The sequence below is a fragment of the Lampris incognitus genome, chromosome 10, assembly GCF_029633865.1.
Source record: "Lampris incognitus isolate fLamInc1 chromosome 10, fLamInc1.hap2, whole genome shotgun sequence".
In the NCBI taxonomy this organism is placed as follows: Eukaryota; Metazoa; Chordata; class Actinopteri; order Lampriformes; family Lampridae; genus Lampris; species Lampris incognitus.
In genome coordinates this window covers 21563821-21583134 of record NC_079220.1, presented here as the reverse complement: position 1 = coordinate 21583134, position 19314 = coordinate 21563821, and the positions used below count along the sequence as shown (strand labels likewise).

The window sequence follows — 19314 nt, the reverse complement described above, 5'->3', positions numbered from 1 at the left end:
GGATATGCATACAAAACTGATCAGCCAATCAAACAAAACCAGTCAGCGAATTGGTGCTCCTTGAGGAATCAATGTACCTGTAGGCACGTCCATATTTTGACAAAATATGGACACCATCTTGCCATGACCCACTCCATCCAATATGTATTGGTTCTTTTTAATATGTTCTGCCACCAGCTCAACCAAAGAACAGGAAAAAAAGTGTGGGAGCATTTGTAGAGAGCTGGAGAACAAGTAGGTAACAGCTATCCACCAACGATTTAATTATGAGGTGCTCAGCTTTTTGGTGTTCAAACTGAAAATTGTACTATGCATAGGCTATTAGGCTAATAATAATTGTCTTTTTTAGTAAAACTTTAACCACATTGTCCTGTTGGCTTGTGCCCAAATGTTTCTATATTTGTTGTATGTTCAAGTGTGTTCTTTTGCAAATTTATGTATGCATAAGTGTGTGTGTCTGTGTGCGCATGTGTATAATATTAGTTATACCTTCCATTAAGACAACCCTCCAATGGGTAAACACTAGCATGCCATAAGAGCATCACAGCTCTCCTGTCCAATAGCACCTGTGTAGCTCAGGCATTTACATGGTAGCATTCAGTATGACAGTCCAAACACACAAACACACACAGGGAGGATGATGTAAGGATGATGGGAAGGACTGGCTCATAGGGTCGGAAAACCTAAGGGCAAATGCATCACGCCACACCAGCTACAAAAAAAGGAAACTCTTCTGACTTTTCGTCTCGGGACACATCACGCTCACACTAAGAACAGCGGCATCACGGCACAATGAAGCAACAAACAGGCAAACAAACAATCAAACGTTCCCCCTAGAGAAAAACAACAAACAACAACGATGTTATCGCCACAATCATGAACCAGGGCAAATCCAGCAACTCACACTTTTCAAGGTTTTTGGGTCTGTCTTGTTTGTTGTCTAGCTAGTTGTTTGTATAATGAAGCTTTGCTTTAAAAAAAAAAGTTTGTTTTATATAGTTATTTATTTATTTAATTTGTTCTCTGCATTTTTTTTTAGCATCTTCCGGAAGAACGTGACGTGCCAGCTTGGGGCGGACCTATGACCCTTGCCGTTTCATTGTTTCTATTGAACCTTTTTGTGTTTTATCGTGCCGCTTGTTGCATCGATCAGCGTGATGTAAATCTGCATTCCTCATTGGTGATATTTTAAAGGGAGGAGGAGGCAAGACGAGTCTTCTTCCTGTTATCTAAACTGCATAGTTTGACTGTCTGCCCTCCCCTCTCCTGCCCTCTTACTCTTCTCCCGCTTCCACCTTCCACTACAATCGGGTTAATCTGTTGCGAGTCAACGAGTTTCCCAGGAAACCCAAAGCTCCGCCCCCCTGTGCTGTTTGATGTGTGATTGGACAGATAAAGCCAGAAAAGGGGAGGGGTTGTCAGGCAATGACACGCCCCCACAGAGGTAATCGACCAATAGGCTGGCCATTGAGACTGCTTCATGAGTGAGTACTTTCCTCTCAGGTCAAAAGATGGCGACCTAATTATTGTTATTATTTTCATATGATTTGAATTTGTAGGGTAAATTGTGGCCTGGGTTAAGCTGATTTGATTGGCTAATTAAGGTGAATGGCAGGATTTGGCAACCAATGTGAGGTGATCTAAAGAGGCGGCTGAATAAATGGTGAAAGTCGGTTCATCCCTCCTAATTCTACAGTGTTGTGCTCAGTGCCAGAGAATACTCGCCCCACAGAACTCTCATTCAAGAGTGCTTAACGCAGTTCTAGAATGCTGAGCTCGACAGTGTGTTTAGAATATTTATTGCTAGAACCCACTGAGTTCTAGAGGACCTGGCTCAGGGTATTTAGCTCTAGAACACTCTCACAGAGCTGTAGAATGTTTGGTGGTATATATTCGTTCTACAGGATACTCTTTCTATACCCTTACATACATTCTAAGAACACAATGGAGACTTTCTAGAATGTACTTCATTCCAGAACCTCAGCCTCTAGAGAAAAAAAAGAAAAGAAAAATAAATAAATAAAAGCTCTTGAATGCTCGCCCCACAGAACAAACACCCACAGTAGTCACCATCACTATTCTTGGAGACTCCCAAAACACAAAAGCAACTGTTAAAAAATAAAAAAATATAGCAAAAGCAAACAGGTAAATGTCATCTTATAGATCATAATTTCTTTACAGGAAAGCTAACCCATGTGTTGCTTCATATGTTCAATACATTTACATGTACAACTGTAATAAATAGTTGGCTTATTTGTACCCTCTTTTTCATATATGTTATGTATTTAAATCAGCTATAATGTGATGGCATTTTTATTGTTTTTTTTAATGTTTGTTTTTTTGAACCCCACCCAACCCCTCCATATGTCGTTTTTCCTCTTTATCTCTGATTGGATAGTTATCTCTTCCTAGCTGATTGGTTATCTCTCTTGCGTTCTCATGTTTCTGTTGTTTTTGTTTGTGTTGTTGGTTGTTGTCGTTGTTGTTTATTCTTTTTCTCTGCTGGCTGTCAGTCAGATGGTCAGTCAGGCTTGGGCGTCAGTCGTCACGGCGGCAGGTGGCGGGCAGCGGAGGGTTCTAGAAGCCCAGCGTGCCGCCAATGCTGGAGGCCAGGACCACGCCCAGGATGATACAGCAGATGATGATCATGATCTTCTTCTGCAGAGGGCCCACAGCAGGAAGGAGAGAGAACGCAGACAGGAGGGAGGGAGGGGAGAACAGGTTATCAGATGAAGAAGACAGGAGGTGCGACGCATGTTTACTTCTAGAATGCTTTTACACTTCCATTTTCAGCATTTATCTCTACAGAACCAATGGTGTCTGTATAGATAAATTTCAACCAATGCCGTGGGTTGACAATGCTTTGACCTTGAGACACTTGACACTCGAGGGTGTGTGTGTGTTTGTGTGTGTGTGTGTGCGCGCATGCCTGTGTGTGCGTGCGGCGTGTGTGTGTGTGCGCGCGCATGCCTGTGTGTGCGTGTGTGTGTGTGTGCGTTTGTTACCTTGCGAGCCTGGCTCTGGTATTTGACGGCTTTCTTGGTGTCGGATACAGCCCGCTCCACATAGTCCACGGAGTGTTCCACATTGTACTCAATTCTGTCAATCATCTCTCCCTACAAACAGCAGCCACATCATGACACTTAACACACAATGTCAACTTACGCAACACTGTACACACAATTTTCATCTGAATGCAATGTCATAACTATTCCACTAGGTGTGGTGATCCAATTATTTTATTCGCATTACTGAACCTTGAGAACTTTGTATTTCCTTTAAATTAAAACTGCCAGACCAGATTTAGTCAGGTAACTTTTGCTGATGGCTGACCTGATATGCCTCAACTATGTGTCAAACCAATCACAATCCCTGATAAAAGGGTGGCTGCAAGAAAATGGTCATTCTTGTGTCTTCAACTGCCCTCTGATAGTCATGCATGACTTTTTTTTTTGTTTTTTGGATTATTTCTCCCCAGTTGTATCTGGCCAATTTCCCCCACTCTTTCCGAGCCATCCTGGTCGCTGCTCCACCCCCTCTGCCAATCCAGGGAGGGCTGCCGACTACCACATGCCTCCTCCGATACATGTGGAGTCACCAGCCACTTCTTTTCACCTGACAGTGAGGAGTTTTGCCAGGGGGACGAAGCGTGTGGGAGGATCACACTATTTCCCCAGTTCCCCCTCCCCCCTGCACAGGAGCCCCGACTGACCAGAGGAGGCGCTAGTGCAGCGACCAGGACACATACCCACATCCGGATTCCCACCCGCAGACACGGCCAATTGTGTCTGTAGGGATGCACGACCAAGCCGACGGTAACACGGGGATTCAAACCGGCGGTCCCCGTTTAGGTAGGCAACGGAATAGACTGCTATGCTACCCGGATGCCCATGCATGACATTTTTAATAATTTTGTGAGACGAGTAATTTATCATATAAGCATATCCATTCATTACCGAAAAAAAATCATGTTCACAGTATAAAACAACTGAGTGTGACAGCAATTCTGAGGCTAGACTTAAATTGCGTTACATTGGTAGCTGATAGGACAACAACTGTATATGAGTTAATGTATTTACTGTGGTATACATATCTATCTGTGTGTTGGTCTGCATGTGTAAATGTTTGTGTGTGACTTCGCCCTTACCTGGCTCTCGACCAGCATGGCCATGTCGACGAACATGTCGTGCAGCTCTCGGATGCTGTTTTCCAACTTGATGATCTCAGTGTGTCGGGTCTCGATCTCGTTGAGGGCCTGCTTGGTCATCTGAGAGTCCATCTTGATCTACAGGGGGAGTTTGGGTTTGAGCAAAGCCGCTGTCACCTGGCAGAGGACTTTAACTGATAACCCAAACACTCGATGGCCGTTAAAACTTAACGCTTACATTTACACATGATAGATAGTCAGGGTTACCTTGTTGGCCCACAGAGCAAACACTTAAAGAAGACCTGATGTTCTTCAGCTGAGGAACCTCAAATGCTACCTTTAAGTAGTGATCTGTTTCTGAAACTGACATACCAACTATAAAATTTGAACTCTTCCATTTTATTAAGTGTTTAGATTTTTTTATTCTGTACCTAATTGACATGACCCTGCAGAAATAATCAAAAACTGTGATACAAAGTTAAACTGTTTCTCTTCACAGGCGTAGCTGTTCCCAAAGCTGTGGTGCAGACACACACACACATACACACAGCAGCATTACTGCGTTTTGGATTACAACAAGCATTATTGTAGTTAGGTAAGTTTTAGATTGCAATTAGCACATGATTCAGAGGGTTAAAGACTGGTGCAGCTTTGAGCAAAGGTCTTGTCAGCATCCTTCGTTATGGTTGCTCTAAAAGTGGGCTCTCTGAGATGATGAGATGATTCCAGGTGGCTTCAGCACAATAATGGATAGTTTGGCTTTACTGTTACAAGTTGTCAGAATGATAGAATGTGTGAGAATAACCACTCAGGGTCATAGATCAAATTGTTATGTCACCACCTGATGTGGATGGTGCAGGTCTGTGGATTGTGCAAGAAATCTCTTTTCTATGAGGGGAAGGGTAGCGTTGCACAATTTCCACTGACATGGAAATTAGTTGGGAATACCCGTTGTTGTTGTTCGATGTGGAAAGTTTCTTTTTTTAATCTGTTTTTAAGCTGTTTTTACTGATCTGAAGTACTGAAGTTGGTGTATTTCAAATAATATAGAACAGTACGCAACCCTCTGCCTGCATTATTGTTGTAAGAGGATAACACAGTGTAGTGGCTTCTATGTGTATAGTATCTGTTGGTATGACTAGTATGAACTCTTGTGATGACCTTTGACCTTACAATATAAAACACCTAAAACAGTTATTGCTATTTGCCACATATTTTAGGCCTACTCCAAGGTGGACACTTATGATATGATATGTGGCTCTGTTTTATATCAAAGAGCCAAACTTGCCCTCTAAGACGACTTTATAAACTTTATAAATGAATAAAAACAACTCGCCACAGGGCACGCCTTTGACCAATAACAGCAGAAACTTAACTCATGTGTCTGCAATTTTGGCCAATAGCAGCGGTCTCTGTAAACATGAGAACTTTAAATTTGAAGGAGTCAAGCACGCCAAGCATTGACTCCTTCAAATTAAAAGCCCTGCCGCCCTGTGACCAGCACCTCACCAATCCGAGAGAGCGTTCTCCCATAATGCTTTCTGCTCATTTGTGACCTAGGCCGTATTCACTTGATGTCTCAGCGCACCTTGTGGCCATTTTGTGTCCCTGATAACAGCAATAATGATGAGCAGGGATGCAAAATGGCGCAAGTTAAATGGAGCCAGAGCCAGAGCAGGGCTCAGGTGCGGTGCTTACATCATCGGTGAAGATGGCCAGCTTGCCACTCTCCAACATGTCCTCTAGCTCCTCGTTGGTGGTGGTTCTCCCAGCTGCGGAGCAGATGCACACATGAGCACACATGCACGAACACACACACATTTGTAAAGGCAAATGAAGGACCAAACAATCAAACGCAGACACACATGGGAAAATAAAGGGACACACACACACACACACACAACAATGGCATGTACATGCATGCACACACACACACACACACACACACACACACACACACACACACACACACACACACACACACACACACACACAAACACAGTCAGATAGGGAAAAGAGAGGAAGAAGGATGTGGGGGGGTGCGAGAGGAGACAGAAAGAGGGAAAAAAAGAGAATGAGACAGACAGGAGGATAAAGAGACACTGTTTAGAGCTGAGTAAAATTTGAGAAATGCCTCATGTGATTCAAATTACTTTTTAAATGCAAATGCAAATCATCTTAGATAGGAACAACACCCACTAAACTCAATGTGTACAGTAAACACCCTCCCCCCCTTTCTCCCCAATTGCACCTGGCCAATAACCCCACTCTTCCGAGCCGTCCTGGTCACTGCTACCCACATACCCACATCTGGCTTCCCACCCCCAGACACAGCCAATTGTGTCTGTAGGGACGCCCGACCAAGCCAGAGGTAACACAGGGATTTGAACCGGCGATCCCCGTGTTGGTAGGCAACGGAACAGACCGCTACGCTACCCGGACGCCCCTACAGTATACGTATTTTAAAGCTCCCACATCATATGGAGTAATTGGTCTGTGTATCGGCAGTACACTGAAATGAAACACCCAAAGCAGTCATTGAGACCAGTTCACCGGGAATTCATATCAGGGCTCACAGCCTGTTTCCTTATTGGCTAATCAGGTGAGCATGTGACCAAGTGTTCTCAGACTCTAGGGCTGGTGACTGTTCTCTACAATGAGGACTCAGAGCAGCTGTTTTTTCAGACTGAAGCCGATACAGCAGGCTTGTAAAAAGAATATGATGATGTTAATCAAATTGGATGCGACTTAAAGCAAGGAAGCAATAAATTGTCAAGTGATTCGGTAAATTAAAGAGGATCTGATGAAACTTCAAGTCTAACCACTTCCTGGTTAGGCGGCTATACTGTCAGATATATGATGCCAGATAGCTGGCAGTACGGAAAAGGAGCGGTACTGCGGGTCCTGAGGACAGGAGTTAGTAAGTCCCGCTAGTCTAAACCTACCTGGCTGTGAGACCCAGAGCGTCTGAGTGTCAATATGTCGTTGAAATGATCAGGTCAGTCATAACTGTGTATATGTACACTGCCTAGGACCTCATTTTCTCTTTTTCATGTACCGCTGACCTTAATATGTCGACACGCATCAACGCCACAAACAGTAGGGTTAGTGTGATGTCACAGCTCTAGTATTGGAGGTAGACAGGGTGTTTTGTGTGTGTGTGTGTGCGCGCGCGTGTTTTTCTGCATATCTTGAGCATAAGGTCTTTGATAGGCAGGAGGCTCAGGTGTGTGTAATTTTCCCTCCTGTTGCCGCCAACCTCCACCTGACATCTCACTGCGTCTACCAGCTGTATGCACGCACGTGTGTGCACGTCTCTATTTGTTATGCATGAGAGTGTGTGTCTTTGTGTAGGAAAGTGTTAGCGTGTGATTCTGGGTGTGTTTGTGCCAGTGTGTGTATCTCTGATATTATGGTGCGTGTGTATCGGTTTGTATGTATATAACTGTGTCTGGAGAAGGCGCGTGTGTGTGTTTGTGTGTGTGTGTGTGTGTGTGACTGTGCATGCAGGCTTAAGTGTTTGACAAAAAGAGACAAGCACCACCAGTGTGTCTTCATGTAAATGCGTCCGTCTGTGTGAAAAGCTTTTGTTTGTGTGTCTGTTTTAATGTGTGTTATGTGTGTGTGTGTATGTGTACAAGAATGTCATGCATAAAGAGAGGCATGCATGTGTGCATAATAGGTGTACATGTACATATGTGTGCATGAGTGTTAAACAGAAAGAGACATGTGTGTGTGTGTGTGTGTGTGTGTGTGTGTGTGTGTGTGTGTGTGTGTGTGTGTGTTTGTATTATTGTTTCCAGTCAGGAGGTGATAACATAATTTGTGTGTGACTTGCGTCTGCCTTTCTGAAGGTCAGTGTCCCACTGCTGAGAAAACAACCGCACTACCTCTGCAGTCTCTCTGACCAATCCAATTGGGTTTTTTGTGCATGTATGATTGTGCATTCGTGTCTGCTTGCATTGTGTGTATCCATCCGTTAACGTTGTCTTTGTCTAGGTCGGTCATAAAGTTTGTTAATCAGTCTTTTTACAATATCTATCTATGGGTGTGTGTGAATAAGCGTGTTTCAGTCCGGCAGTCTGTTTCCCCCACCATCATCACAGCTATTTCCAGAACAGCACATTAATGAGGAAACCAAGTAGCAGTGGTTTATAAACAGTTTTGGGTTTTTTTTTGGACTTTTTTCCCCTCAATTGTACTCGGCCAATTACCCTGCTCTTCTGAGCCGTCCCGGTCGCTGCTCCAACCCCTCTGCCGATCTGGGGAGGGCTGCAGACTACCACATGCCTCTTCCGATCCTTGTGGAGTTGCCAGCCGCTTCTTTTCACCTGACAGTGAGGAGTTTCACCAGGGGGACGTAGCGTGTGGGAGGATCACGCTATTCCCCCCAGTGCCCCCTCCCCCCCGAACAGGCACCTCGACTGACCAGAGGAGGCGCTAGTGCAGCGACCAGGACACACACCCACATCCGGCTTCCCTCCCACCCGCACACACGGCCAATTGTGTCTGTAGGGACGCCCGACTAGGGTTGCCAACCATTCCTTAAAATAAGGAATCATTCCTTATTATATTAAACAATTATATATATATATATATATATGTGTGTGTGTGTGTGTGTGTGTGTGTGTATAGTGTAAGGCACATTATATTTGTTATGCCCGCGCCGCCCCGTCCATCCTACCCCCGTCCCTGATTTCCATTTCAAGGAGTTGGCAACCCTATGCCCGACCAAAGCCGGAGGTAACACGGGGATTCAAACTGGCGATCCCCATGTTGGTAGGCAACGGAATACACTGCCACGCCACCCAGACGCCCTTAAACAGAGATTTTAATCAGACAGCTTGACTGTCTTGTTTAGGATTATCTAAACCGGTAATATTCAGCTATAGGCAACCATTGGAAATGAAGTAGCAAGAGTGTAAGATGTTTCTTCTAGGTTGGGAGGAAAGAGGATGCTGGACTCTGCCACTTTTCTGCCTAACTTAGAAGAAAAAACCTCTCGTTACTTTGATACTCCATTACACATGATTGGCTCAGCATTAAGAACAAATGTGTGTGTGGGGCAGTGTGTTTCCATGACGATGACCTGCCCTCTAATGCCTATTACGTTGTCTAACCCCATGTATGCATTAAAGGGAAAATTCACAGATTTTTTTCAAACATTTTTTTTAAAGAATGTTCAGCAGTTGGTCCCGATCATTTCTCCGGGGTGTCAGGGAAATGGAGCTTTTTTTCCAGCCGCCAAGTAACGTATCGTGTCATCAGCTGGCGGCTGGAAAACTACATGCGGCCTAGCAGGGTTACAAAAAAGAAATCATCCTTATTCTCTTGACTAAGTAATGTTTATGATAGCGGAAATGATATCCCACAAGGATTTCATGGACGATACAGAAGTTAGCATGCAGCAGTGCATTCTGGTACATGTAGGCACTGTGGGAAATACTGTGAGCAAGATAACACTGATTTATTTATTTATTTATTTTGACTCATCAGTACTGATTGCGCCTCTGCAAAACCATTGGGGGAATTTTCCCTTTAATTACCTGTGGTCAACAGCCGCACTCAAGGCTTTAGTAAATGTCATAACCACCAATGAATATCATGTAATCATGTATGAAATTCTACTGCAGGAGGGCCAATGTGGCTCAATAGTTTAAGCATGGTGCTGACATTTCCAGGGTTGGGGGTTCCATTCCCTGTGTAGCTCAGTGGGTGGAGCAGGTGTTTATGGGTTCATTAGGAGGACTGTGTGCCGTGGTTTTGTTCACTCACTGATCTCCAGTTGTCTCTGGATGCGGTCCTTGCAGCGGTCGCGGTACTTGGACTGCGTGGTGTTGTACTCAGTCATCACCTCAACGAACTTGCGTGACAGTGTCGAGTGCTGCAGGGAACAGACAGACATGGAGAGACCGCCAAACAGACGGGGAGAGAGGGAGAGAGAGAGAGAGAGAGAGAGAGAGAGAGAGAGAGAGAGAGAGAGGGAGGGAGGTGACACAGAGATGGACAGTTATATGGAAATTAATGAAAGAGAGGGAAGGTGAAAAAGGTCGTAGACAGATAGAGGGGTAAAAGTCACTTTGTGAGCAGCCTGTACTAGCCAAGTCCAGTGTTTCTGAATCCAGTGTCTAATGTCCGACGTTCATCTTGAAGCCTTTACTTGGGCTCTGCCTTCTCTTGGCTTACAGAGAGATGTGGAACTTGAATATCTTCTTCACAAAACTGCTACAAATGTTTTAAAAGATAAAAATGCAAATATCAAAACTGTTGGCACCTACATTTTGCACCTACTAAATAGCATTTGTCACACCGTAATTAATTGTAACTGCTTTTTAAAAAAATAGTTTATATACATATATATATATAATCTATAAATAAAAAAAGTATAAAAAAATCCATCCATCCATTATCCAAGCCGCTTATCCCAATTGGGGTCGAATGAAAAATGTAATATTATATGATGAAATTATATAGTGATAAAAATATTATATATTATATATATATATAATATAATATAATGATAATAATTATATTATATTTTATAAATAGAGTAATAATTATATTATGTCATATAATATTTCATAAAGACAAAAAAAAAGTACCGATGGAAACTATGAAATCTGCTGTGGCAACCCCTGGGAAATAGGGAAATATATATAAAAAATATAAATATATATATAAAAATCAAGTGAGTCAAGTAAATTCTTTATGAGACAGTACAGGCCTGTTTCATGCCATAAACAATCATCAGCTGTCAATATAACAGCTTATTGAGTGTTTCTTTTAACAAAGTTTTATATATATATATCATAACAAAGTTATATGTGTGTATATATATTATACACACACACACACGTATATATATATATATATACATACGTGTGTGTATGTATGTGTGTGTGTATATATATATATATATGTGTGTGTGTGTGTGTGTCCTTTCCTCGAGTAGTTTTATTGACAGCTGATGATCGTTTATGGCATGAAACAGGCTTGTGCTGTCTCAAAGAATTTACTTGACTAACTGGATTTTATATATATATATGGTATATATATGTGTGTATGTGTGTGTGTGTGTGTGTGTGTATATATGTACACACACACGCTCACATGTACACACACACACATACACACATTATCTGTGTCAAATCTCATCATTGGGTTGGTAGACTGGACTACTTTCTGTCCCCGCCCCCATGCTTGCTCTCTCTTTCTCTCTCTCCCCCTCTCTCTCTCTCTCACACACACACACACACACACACACACACACACGCACGCCAACACTTAAACACACATGGGAAGTGGGTTAGTAGGTCGACATTGCACGTACTGTTGCTGGATGGATTTCCTCAACCCAAATAAAGGAGAGCATGGCATTTCATTTCAATAAAAAAGCCGTGTTTTACTGCATGTCACATTTACACACATAAAACCCTCTTATTAGCATAATGCACTGTTGTGTGTCCATTTGTGTGCTGTGTGTGTTTGTGTAAGATGTAACATGCGTTTCTTTGATGAATATGCCCTGGATTTAGGATTTAGGCATATTCATTTTAACTGTACCTTTCAAAAATGGTTGTTCGTGTGTGTGTGTGTTTATGCATGTGTTTTTATGAGTGTGAGCCTGTTTTATAAGCTGAGGGCCTCGCTGCCAGGTCCCAGTCATCTTGGCAGACAGTGCTAGGATAGATACTGCGAGTGCTGATGCTGCAAAGTATGTAGCAGGTCAGTTCTACTTTCCACCAGCAGGAGACAGCAGGGAGAACACTGAACACTGGGCCAGGGGCCAATGACAGAGCAGGATGCTTCTGGGTCAAATCAAGTATGGATGTATGCCTGCAGATCAGTGCTGCCAAACCATCGTTGTGAGCATGGTCTTAACAATAAATTATGACTTTATATATATATATATATATATATATATATATATATATATATATATATATATATATATATAAAAATGCTGGTGAGGAGAAATTAATGTTAATAAAATGAAACACAAACCCAATAATTACTAATAAATATAACTATAATTGAGCTTTGGCACTCCATTGAATATATATATCTGAGTCCCTATGCACGCGAGGATATGAGTAAGTGCGTGCAAGAGAGACGATATTCGTGGGTGTATGAATTTACTCATTTATGCAGGTCACACATGCCCCACACTCACTCAGATGGAAAAAGGAGGAGAGAGTCATTACAGTATAGACCGAACAGGTGCAACTGCACATCAGTGTCAGCGGGGTGTTTTACATGCTCAAAATGAAGCAGATTGATGAGCTTGAAAACTATATCACAGGGTCCCATTTTCTGTCACACGGGCATCCTCTTTATTTGTTCCTCCATGCAGAAGGAAGAGAAATAGAGGCCTTTGAGATTTGTTCTTGATGAAATGTGCTTTAAATGAAATGTATTATTTTTTAATTTATTTCTAGTTTTTCCCCATTATCCCACCTGATTAACCCAATGGCATATGGCCGGAACTCTTGTCGAATAACTCTCCTGGCTCACGTTTCCACAGGAAGGAGATAGTCGTAACACCAACTTTCTTCAAACTGGTTGATGCTAGCTCCAACGGGGTGTAGGCACGGAAGTAGATTGGCTGTTGCAGTCGTGATTGGCTGTTACGTCGGCCAATAGACAGCGCGGAACCTCGAAGCGCACTGACTTGAAACAAACGATGCGCACTGAAACATTTAGCTAGCTAGCTTACAACTGATCTTAACATTGCCAGATTGTACTGTAACCCTAACCGTAATCGTAACCCTAACCCTACTGCTATTGCTATCGCTAGCTAACTAACATTAACTTAATTCGCCCCAACTATTGCTCTGTCTGTCGGTCTGGCAGTCAGTGCGCTTCGAGGTCCCGTGCTGTCTATTGGCCGACACAACAACAAATCACATCTACTTCCATGCCTACACCCCGTTGGATCTAGCATCAACCCTTCAAATTCGTGTCGGCTGCTCTCGCTATTTTACACGCTGAAGCCTCACATGGATTGCATTACCTTCAGGCCGCAAGGGAAACGCTTTCGGTTGCTTGGCTGCAGACGTCCGGATGGGCCAGAGGGGTCGCTGGAGAATGACGAGTACCCGAACACCACACCGATCTACACCCACTATCTCTCGGGTAAGGGTGGCCTAATGCAGTGGTTCTCAACCTTTTTGGGGTCCTGGACCCCTTGCGTATTCTTGATCTACCCTGAGGACCCCTCCACCTGATCTTGGGGGAGGGGGGTTGCAATTTGATAGAAACAGTAGAAACTGCATTTTAAATTGCATTATAGCATTTATTCACTCTTTGGGGCAAAAATAAGAGCTTTCAGTTGTAACTTAGATATAGTTAACAAAACAGAATTCTTATGCAGTAACTTTCAGATATATGTAACAACAGAATTTTTATGCAGTAACTTTTAACAATGCAAACGGGAGCGAGATCTCTTATTAAAATACAATAAATTACACTTGTGAAACAGATGTAATTAGAGAAAAAAGTCCTGTTACCCTTTATAGTTTAGGTAGATAAAGGTCTCACTCACATTTGAGTAAAATATTCCTATTTCTATAAATGTCATAGGATCTTTTTTTTTAAAGATATTTTATTTTCACGGACCCCTTGCAATTACACCACGGACCACTAGGGGTCCGCGGACCCCGGTTGAGAAACACTGGCCTAATGAATGCCTTACCCCGTGGATGCTCTGGCCGTGACCGCTTATGGTGAGTCTGGGATACGAACCTCCCAGCCACATGACGAGCGGACTGCAAGAACGGCGGTTTAGTCCGCTCGGCCATCAGAGCGGCCATGAAATGTGTTTTTAACGTTTATTGCTCTGATATTGATAATAATACACCAAAGCCTATTTTAATCTTAGTTTTAGGTTGGTTTTCACAGTTCAGAAACATGGGAGGGAAATGACCAGAACATTGTGTAGCAAATTGGACAGCAATAATTGTAGATTGATGAGACTGAATTACTAATTAGTGCAGATGACACAAAACATCTCAGCCCAGAACGATCAACATGCGCACACACACAAACACACACACTGCACAGTGTGGAGGGGGAAGGATGAAGGCGGAGAGCGGGGGATATTTCAGAAACAGTCATATTCGCTACAACCTGTGAAACTCAGAAGCGCAATCTGATATACCACAGTCTGAGCCAGCCAGCTATGCACACAAGATCTATTTTCTAATATGTCATGTGTGGGTGTTATGAGGGTGGCAATGGAGCCTGTCAACTGGGTTTTTGAAAAGTAACAGTAACACTAGTTAAACCTGCAAATAATCCTGGCCTGTGTTTGAGAAGAAAAAAAACCCCATTAATTTTTAAAGTGCAATAACACGTATTTTTATTTTAATATATATGTTTTGTCCTTTACTAGCATGTGTTAGGGGATCATTTATATAGCGGTTGTTGTATCCCTGTTCTCGGCACAGAAGTGGGTGTGTAGTACACCACATAAGATTGTTGCAGCAGATGGAAGGGGCATGTCCAATAGGCATGATGGGCGTGTCAATCAGGTTGAAAGAGGCGGGGCTTACCTGTGTCTTACGGATCCTCAAATCCGCTGATGATCTGTTCAAGCCCTCCTCCTGCTCAATGCTCTGCTCGATGGCTGTGGGGACACACACGCACACACACAGTCTGTCAGCATTAAATATGATAAATTAAGACAGCAGTTCTGTGAAAACTACACGCATTGAAAGTCCAAAATGGCTACCATGACAACCAAACTGATTCCACCAGACTACAATAATGTATCTTCAGCCTCTAAGTGGTGTTTTCTGTTTTTTTTGTGTTTTTTTTAACACATCTTTAGCAGGTCTCACTTCCCAAGTGCCCTTGAGCAAAAACAACTCAACCTTCACCTGATTCGCAGGCAGCTGCTCCAGGCTTCCTGTGCACATCTGATACACATATACACAAAAACACCTGTACAGATATGCACGCCAAAGCTTTTGGGTGTGTACAGATGTCAGCACATAAACTTGTATTTGAAGGCAATCTTATGCAAATACTACACTTCTCTGGTGGCCTTAAACCCTACAACAAATGCCTTTTAGACTACTTTGTCCAAGACTACGACAAATAAAAGCCTAACTAGCCTTGATGGCTAAGTCTGATGCGTGGTCTCTGAGTCTCTGGTTATAAAATCAAATGTATTTAAAAAAATAGTTTTGCCTCAACTGCAGTGCATAATAAAATCCCATAAAAAAATTACATGATTACCCCTCAAATACTGAGGATGCATCAGGTGGCAACTTGCCAGAGAATGAATCAGAAGAGCCAAGATTCACTGCAAGAACGTTTGTGCAAGCAAAGGCTTACTTAGTCTACTATCAGTTTTTAGTTCTCTTATTCAAACAAAACAGTCCAACGCAGGTCCTTGTGGGAAGACGCCTGCTCGTGACAGCTTTTTACGTGGAGAGGCTGATGCACCTGCAGCCACCACACGGTCCTTAGCAGGGAGTAGCCAGAGTCCAATGGCATGGAGAACCAAGATGACTGGGGACCACCCTCTGTTGCGGCCTTCATCCACCTTCACTGCCATTGTGACCTGGAGACATCTTCCGCCTGTTCCACCGTTGAGGTCTTTGTTGGATCGCACTTCGTCTGGAACCTCCCCCTTGACCTATCCACCTTGGGTGACCCTACCAGGAGCCAAGCTCCGGATGTCCGTGACGTGTTTGTGTGCTGAAGTGTTGTCACATCTCTGTACTGTTGCCTAGAGCACTTGTGTAGAGAGTAATAGTGATAGAGATGTAGGACTGCCCCTGAAAAGAGGCCTATGTCCATTGAGTGCAGGGCTCCAAATAATCTGTTTTGTATACAAAGACTTAATGCTTTTAATATGAGTTACTTGTGCTGTGTCCATACAGCTGTCCTATATAGTGCTCACTCCTACATACGTAGAGGGCCTGAATCTTGTCATAATGACATCTCAGATAACACGAGTTAAGACTAAGGACTAACAATAAAATCAAATGCTTGACTTTGAGTGTCCAAGGTGAGAATATGGATTCAGCAACAACATTGGCAGTTCAATCTATGAACATCTCACACCAAAGGAGAGCACAAGTCCAGTGACAACCTGACCCACTGAACACCGACAGCAATATGTTGACAAGATGCAAGTTGCATTTAGTAGAGCTTCAAGTCTTGTTTTGTTTAAAAATGCACAGGATGACAAAGAACAGATAATGGCATGTGAGAATATCATATGTTAACCAGTCTGATCGCTACACTACTGACAGTCAGTCCAGCGATGTCCCTAAACCAACTGCAAGGTGGTCTGAAATGAAATGGTCTCACCTGTTCGGTGGATTTGTCACTGAACTGAAGAAAAAAGAGATTTTTATGATTCAGTGTCTGATTAAGGCTCTTGGTAATGTGTTTTCATTTTACTTTCTTTTTCTTTTCTTTTTTTTTTGCAGTGTGACTGAAGTTTTAATAGCCCAGCCCATTATGCAGAGGTCTTCTTCACTGGCTGAGGTGGAGACTGCAGATAGGTCCTTTTTTCCTCTCTCTCTCATTCTCTCTATCATTCCGTCTATCATTCTCACTCTATCATTCTCTCTCTCTCTCTCTCTCTCTCTCTCTCTCTCTCTCTCTCTCTCTCTCTCTCTCTCACTCCACCATTATTAGTTTCCACACCAGAGCTTCTCCTTTCCACCATTTTCAAAGGCATTGTGATGTAATTGAGCAGAAAGCACCGGAGAGAGAATGAGAGAAAGGGAAAGGTTGAAAGTAAAAGAGGTTGAGGGTTTCAAAGCAAGAGAGAGATTGAAAGTGAAAAATGGGAAGGAAAATGATTGAAAGACATAGGGTGGAAAAGGGAGAAGCACACCGAAATAGAGCAAGAGACCGAATGAGTCCTACTCAGTAACTCTCTCTCTCTCTCTCTCTCTCTCTCTCTCTCTCTCTCTCTCTCTCTATCTTTAGCAGGATGACCAAGGCCAGGATAAGAGGAGATTTCAATTATTACAAAGCAATGAAAGATCTGGACACATTCACAACTGTGTGGTGTTATAAAGGGGTACTGTGTTCGACCATAAAGGATGAGCTGGTTTTTGCTGCAGAGCTCAGATAAAAGGGGTCTTCCCTGTTTTTTATGTTTTGAGTTGTTGAATGATTGTTTTTTGGGGATTGTTAAAAGACGCATGTTGAGTGTTTGTAATTTGACAAATATTGTTTATATGTTTAGAAAGATTTCAAGTCTGTTTTTCTGTTAAATAGACTTGTTTTACAATTCAAAATTCTCTCTCTCTCTCTGTCTCTCCTGCATGTCCTCTGAGGGAGGTTTTGACATTAAAGCTGTAACTCCAGTCCAACCCATCCTGCTGTGGCCAGGGAGAATGGATCTCACTTCTTCCCCTCCCTCATCCCTGTTCTCTCTCTCTCTCTCTCTCTCTCTCTCTCTCTCTCTCTCTCTCTCTCTCTCTCTCTCTCTCTCTCTCTCTCTCTCCCTCTCCCTCTCTCTCTCTCTCTCTCTCTCTCTCTCTCTCTCTCTCTCTCTCTCTCCCCCTCCCCCAGAGCCTGAGAATAACTCCTGACAACTAAAATTCATCCGTCTTCCCACCTCCGCCCGGCCTTACTGCTTCGGCTTGTAGTCGATATGTCCTTTTTGGAAATGCTATCTGAAGTATTGCAACACTAGTAATCCATTTTCTATTTGGGTCCACCAATGAGAGGTGACGTTTTAATCTGAAGTGATACAGACTAAGCCGACCTGATCAGATGAAATATGATTGACTGACCTTGTTTGTAACAGCTGGGAGATGATGTCAAGACAGAAAAACACACAACCCCGCCAAATAATATCTAATCTGTGTAACATCTGCCAGAAATCTTAGTTTTGTTTTTTGGAATTAAACGCGATGTGATTAATTCATTATGATGGACTCTAGACAAAATTTGCAGCATTGTGTGTTGGGGTCTGCCCCACCTAACTCTGTTCAAAGTTTGCATATGATGCATGTTTATCTACAGTAAGTACCGTGTTGGATGACAACACTTAAATACATATAAAAGCATTTACTGTGTGTGTGTGTGTGTGTGTGTGTGTGTGTGTGTGTCTCCAGTGAGCAACACGTTCCCTTTTGGTCCTAAGCACTGTTGCTCTGGGTGGGTCAGCAATATCACAAAGCTCTGATGGAGACATACTGTGTGTGCGCGCATGTGTGTGTGTGTGTGTGTGTGTGTGTGAGAGATAGAGAGAGAGAGACAGACAGATAGAGAGAGGAGGGAAATAGAGGACGAGAGACACTAGGGAACCATAATGCTGCATGTGAGAAAAAAGAGGTTCAAAGACAGAGAGAGCGGGATAGAGTTAAAGGTAGTGAGCAGACTCTCTCCCTCCCTCTCGCTCGCTCTGTGTGTGTGTGGGTGTGTGTGTGTGTCCCAGTGCAACAGTGTGTCTTAAATAAGGCTTCAGTGGACTCTTAGTAAATATCAATAGATCATCAGGGCTGCTTGAGAGGGACATTGATCTAAGTTAGCTAGCTTAACTATTCGTCCTTGACTCATTGATTTTCTTTCTGCTTACTTGTGTTTTCTTCCTGTCTACCAACCTTTCTACCTGTTTATTTGCCTGCCTATCTAACTGGTAATCTCTTTCTCTTCTCTCTCTCTCTCTCTCTCTCTCTCTCTCTCTCTCTCTCTCTCTCTCTCTCTCTCTCTCTCTCTCTCTCTCTCTCTCTCTCTCTCTCTCTCTCACACACACACACACACAAACAAAATTAGTTCAACTCCTACTCCTGCAGATCCTGTCTTACCATATTCATATATATACAATGAGTCACTGATAGTCCCTGTTATTCCAGCTTTTGAGACGGTCTCTCTTGATACTTTGACTAAGCTCGTGTCAGCTTCTAAACCAATTGCTTGCCTTCTTAACAAAGATACTTGATCCTTTACCAGCAAAACTTTTTAAATACCTCTGGTCTTTCATGGGACCTACACTGCTAGACATTGTTAATTTATCACTTACTACTTACTGGCACTGTTCCCAGCAGTTTTAAGACAGCTGTGGTTAAACCTCTACTTAAAAAAAAACACAACTCGATCCAGGGTCTCTTAATAACTATTGATCAGTCTTTAGTCTTCCTTTCTTTTCTAAAGTACGAGAGAGAGTTGTGTATCAACAACTTTCGACC

At 42.9% G+C, this 19314-nt stretch overlaps 1 protein-coding gene across 1 annotated transcript in view; it reads right to left on the bottom strand.

The window, feature by feature from the left end:
* Positions 1 to 2577: 2577 nt before the first annotated feature.
* stx1b (syntaxin 1B) overlaps positions 2578 to 19314 on the bottom strand; it is a 129110-nt gene continuing 112373 nt past the window's right edge. Inside the window, exons 5-10 of the mRNA XM_056288371.1 lie at positions 14701 to 14774; positions 9923 to 10031; positions 5846 to 5919; positions 4148 to 4285; positions 3006 to 3116; positions 2578 to 2658 (exon numbers count right to left, since the gene is read on the bottom strand). Of these exons, the coding sequence (XP_056144346.1) occupies positions 2578 to 2658; positions 3006 to 3116; positions 4148 to 4285; positions 5846 to 5919; positions 9923 to 10031; positions 14701 to 14774 (587 nt within the window). The remainder of the gene's footprint in view (positions 2659 to 3005; positions 3117 to 4147; positions 4286 to 5845; positions 5920 to 9922; positions 10032 to 14700; positions 14775 to 19314) is intronic.